The sequence below is a fragment of the Elaeis guineensis genome, chromosome 15 (genome assembly GCF_000442705.2).
Source record: "Elaeis guineensis isolate ETL-2024a chromosome 15, EG11, whole genome shotgun sequence".
Lineage (NCBI taxonomy): Eukaryota > Viridiplantae > Streptophyta > Magnoliopsida > Arecales > Arecaceae > Elaeis > Elaeis guineensis.
This window is the reverse complement of record NC_026007.2, coordinates 69,015,593-69,019,349: the sequence shown is the minus strand read 5'-3', so window position 1 is coordinate 69,019,349 and position 3,757 is coordinate 69,015,593. Positions and strand designations below refer to the sequence as shown.

The 3,757-nt window shown below is 41.4% G+C and overlaps 1 protein-coding gene across 1 annotated transcript; it reads left to right on the top strand.

Moving 5' to 3' along the window:
- The first annotated feature begins 644 nt into the window (after positions 1–644).
- Positions 645–1,472, top strand: LOC105058348 (transcription factor ILI6-like). Its single transcript, XM_010941241.4, has 2 exons — positions 645–1,020; positions 1,150–1,472. Exons 1-2 carry the CDS (start codon positions 895–897, stop codon positions 1,300–1,302), a joined length of 279 nt encoding a protein of 92 aa, XP_010939543.1. The 5' UTR covers positions 645–894; the 3' UTR covers positions 1,303–1,472.
- The last annotated feature ends 2,285 nt before the right edge of the window (positions 1,473–3,757 follow it).

Below are 3,757 nucleotides of genomic sequence, written 5' to 3'. Positions count from 1 at the left end.
ATAAAATTTAAGATAAGCTTTTGACATTCGGTATTTGGTGTGAACTCAAAAATTTATATTTTGGATTAGGTATATTTTGACATATCAAAGTCAACAAAATATATTAACTCAAGAAATTATATATGGCTTAAGCGGTAGAAAAGTTATTTTCGATCAAATTACTTATTATAATCATAAAAAAAAGATTTTTTTAAAAAATATCAAAAGCTGTAACTAAAGATGGATTGGGATCCTCTTTGATGCATTTTTTACATCATAGAGAGTGGTGGATGTTGGGTTGTCGCCATGTTGCTTATTCGGATGGCGAGAGCTCTCCGATAATTTTTTTATCTATTTGTTTGGCAACTATTAATATCATAACTTCATACTCCAAATTTTAGAAATAAATGAGGGCTCTCCATTTCCAGGATGGGCCATGTAGCAGCAGCCCTGCTTTCTGTGTTGCCAAAGAAAGCTATACCGTAGAAGATCTAGACCTGAATAAATGGGATTTATTACGGACTAAATTACAATGAAAGTTCTCATGGGAGCGGTGACGAGAACCCCGGCCCCTCTTGGTAACTTGAATACCAGCGCTTCTCCTCTACAACTTTTAAAAATTCTAGGCCCCTACTTCCCCCAATCCCCACCCCAACAAAACTCCATTTAAGGCACTATAAAATGTAATACTAGCCCATTTCTTTCTTCCATTGACCTCGCCTTCCTCCTTATCTAGTGCTTGCATTCCTCCATTGCTAGCTCCTTCTTCCACCTCTCTACATTTATCTTTATCCTCGATCCTTCTTTTCTACCATATCTATCGCTACCACGATATCTACTCCCCCTCATCCCCGGCCCACACTTTTGGAAGCAACCTACACTACACAAAAACACACTCGATCCATAGCAAAGAAGATGTCTAGTAGGAGGTCTCGTTCAAGGCAGTCAAGCTCTTCGAGGATGACAGATGACCAGATCATCGATCTTGTCTCCAAGTTGCAAGCTTTGCTCCCCGAGGCACGCAATAGGAGCACTGATAGAGTAAGTTGTATTCATCTATCCTCATAGTTATTGTTGTGTAGTTATTCATCTATAAGCCACCTCATTAATCTTAATCAGAGTAATGCAGTGGGATTTGCTGGTAATTTATAAGGTTTGTCGTTGGTGTAGGTGTCGGCAGCCAAGGTACTACAAGATACGTGCAACTATATTAAGAGCTTGCATCAAGAAGTGGATAACTTGAGCGAAAGGCTTGCTGAATTACTTGCCACAACCGACACAACTGGTGATCAAGCTGCAGTCATTAGGAGTCTTATTATGTAGTAGAACTCTTTAGTACTTGAATGTCTTAACTCCTAGCTAGTTGGTCACTTTTTTTTTTGCTTCTTTTTATGAATAATTAGGTTGTAGCTACGTGAGGGAAGTTCAAATGATGGTAATTCTGTTGGAAGTCCTTTGTTGTAGATTAATGACTTGTTATGGTGATCCATCCACTTATGGTTGATCTCTTATTTTTATCCACCAGCTAAATCTACTTTTGATGTCAAGATTGTTTTTTTTTTTTTTTTGGTAAAACAAGAAGGGGTTGAGATCGGGGGGCATCTCGACGTGGCTATCTCCTTTAGGCGTGACCATAAGACCTCCAATCCCTCTGAAGAATATTCGATTCGGAGGATAAATTTGGAGAAAGAATCCTCCTCCCCACTATATGGGTGAACCCAATGAATGAGTATATCACTCCAGCACCATTAAAATCTAACGGAATAGAAACCGTTTTCAATACCTGTGCCCAACCATCAGGATCTGTTTTTTCCCAATCATTTGCGTCTTGCCATTTAATCAAATCCCAGCGTTCACCGTAAAATTTTGTCATGAGATGCTTAAATTCTTTGTAATTTGTGTGGTGTGATTTATTGGGGCTTTTTTCTTTTTCTTTTTAGAGAGAGAGGGAGAGACCAAATATATGCAAGTGGAATAACCAGCCGACGTTCTATCAAGGACAATAATGGGACTTCGTAAAATTTTTCTGTTGTTTGGCATCTATTCTTATTGGTTTTCAAAAAATTATGGAAGTATGGGAGGTGCAACATGAGGACTTCCCTGGGTGTCACCTCTTCCAAATTCTTTCACCCAAGCACACTAAATTGGAAGTTTTGATGAGACTCACTGCTCTAGCTAGTACTAGTAATTACCTTGTACTCTCATGGCACCTTTTTCTCCTCCAAAGTGATCAGTTCCAATTGTAGGGCAAGTGAGTTCTTACAATTTCTCAATTGCTGAAAACTAAAGGCTTCTTTTCATCAAATTTTCCAGAAACGTCCAGATTCTTGACATGGAAGGAATAATTCAAGCTATTAAATAGTTGTATTGTAGGGTCACTTCTAAACATTAGCATGGAGGATATCCCTTGATAACAACCAAGACAGATTTTAGTAATCATTGCCAACTAAATATTAGAGATTCTTTTAGCATCCCAAGCACCTGTATGTATAGTTTAAATCATAGTAACTGATGATGCCACAGAGTCCTGGATTCTTTCAGCAATCAGATTATGAATGCTTTTTAAATCATGGCAGCATCCAGCATCTTTGTTTAAAAATTGGTACATGCGGTGAGCTTGGATATTGTATCAGAGGAACACCTTTTAGGATTTCATACACTTGACTTTGCGATGTGTTGGGATATATCGACCGGTTCCCCTCATACCGACTCACCGTCGAACCCGTCTGACCAGCACCTGACTCTACCGACCGACGACTGCCGGCACCGACCGACCGAGTATACGTCGGTCGGGCTGACCCTCTCCACTCTGACTGACCGAACTGTGGAGCCCGATATCCGACTTCCGCAACGCACCCGACTGATCATTGGAGGGTCCCTGGGTTTTTACTCGACATTCTTCAACCAGACGCCGACGTATAGTCGGTCGGCTCCTTCAAACGCCGTACGACTACTGGAGACTGTTCGTCCTGACAGCGGCGTGTGGCATAGCCGCCCTGGAGCATTATCCCTCTTAAGGCACGGGTCAACCCTAGTGATTTGACAGCCCCACGACGATTTGACAGCCTCACGGCGACTCTGACAGTCTTCGACGATTTGACAATTCTCCCATTGTCTGCACCATTAATGACGGCGCCATGCTGCGCTCTACTATAAAATGGGGAAGGCAACAGTACTGGCGGAAGTTCCTTTCGAAACCTCTGAATCCTTTCTCCCTAGCCCTCTCTCTCTCGTTGAGCTCTTTGATTCTTTTCTACTGTTGCCTAGTCTCCTCTCTGACTTGACCGTCGGAGGGTCCCCGCTGGAGTCATCTCCGGTCAGTGCGGATTCTTTTGCAGCGCTCGCTCCCGACAATCAGGCGACGAGGGGATTGGCCGCAACACGGTGATTATTCGTGATCAGGCCAAGCTCTCCCTGACCATACAGCAAGTTGAATTAGGGTGGGGAAATGGCTAACGAGCCACAAATACTCTTACCAATGCACTAACAACATCTTATATTTTTTTTTCTTTTTGAGAAGAAAATAAGATCTCCCTAAGGTGTGTTTGGTTTGCAATTAGAATAAGAGTTAGAATAGATTGGAATGGGAATCCAAATGGCTATATCCGGCCCCTTATGCATTCGTTTTGTGATTAAAATTGGAATCGAAATTGAAATGGGATTTGATACAGCCGGTAGTATTTGATAACCCTTTTCGTATTTCTGAAATAGAAATACAAATTCTAAGAGAATAACTATTCACCATGCCTATTCCAGATTTATGTTTGGTTGGAAATGT

Excerpts from the sequence above, each read along its gene's own strand:
- LOC105058348 (XM_010941241.4), top strand. The coding sequence starts at position 895 with ATGTCTAGTAGGAGGTCTCGTTCAAGGCAGTCAAGCTCTTCGAGGATG. Across the intron at positions 1,021-1,149 it reads GCAATAGGAGCACTGATAGA|GTGTCGGCAGCCAAGGTACT; the intron begins GTAAGTTGTATT and ends TCGTTGGTGTAG.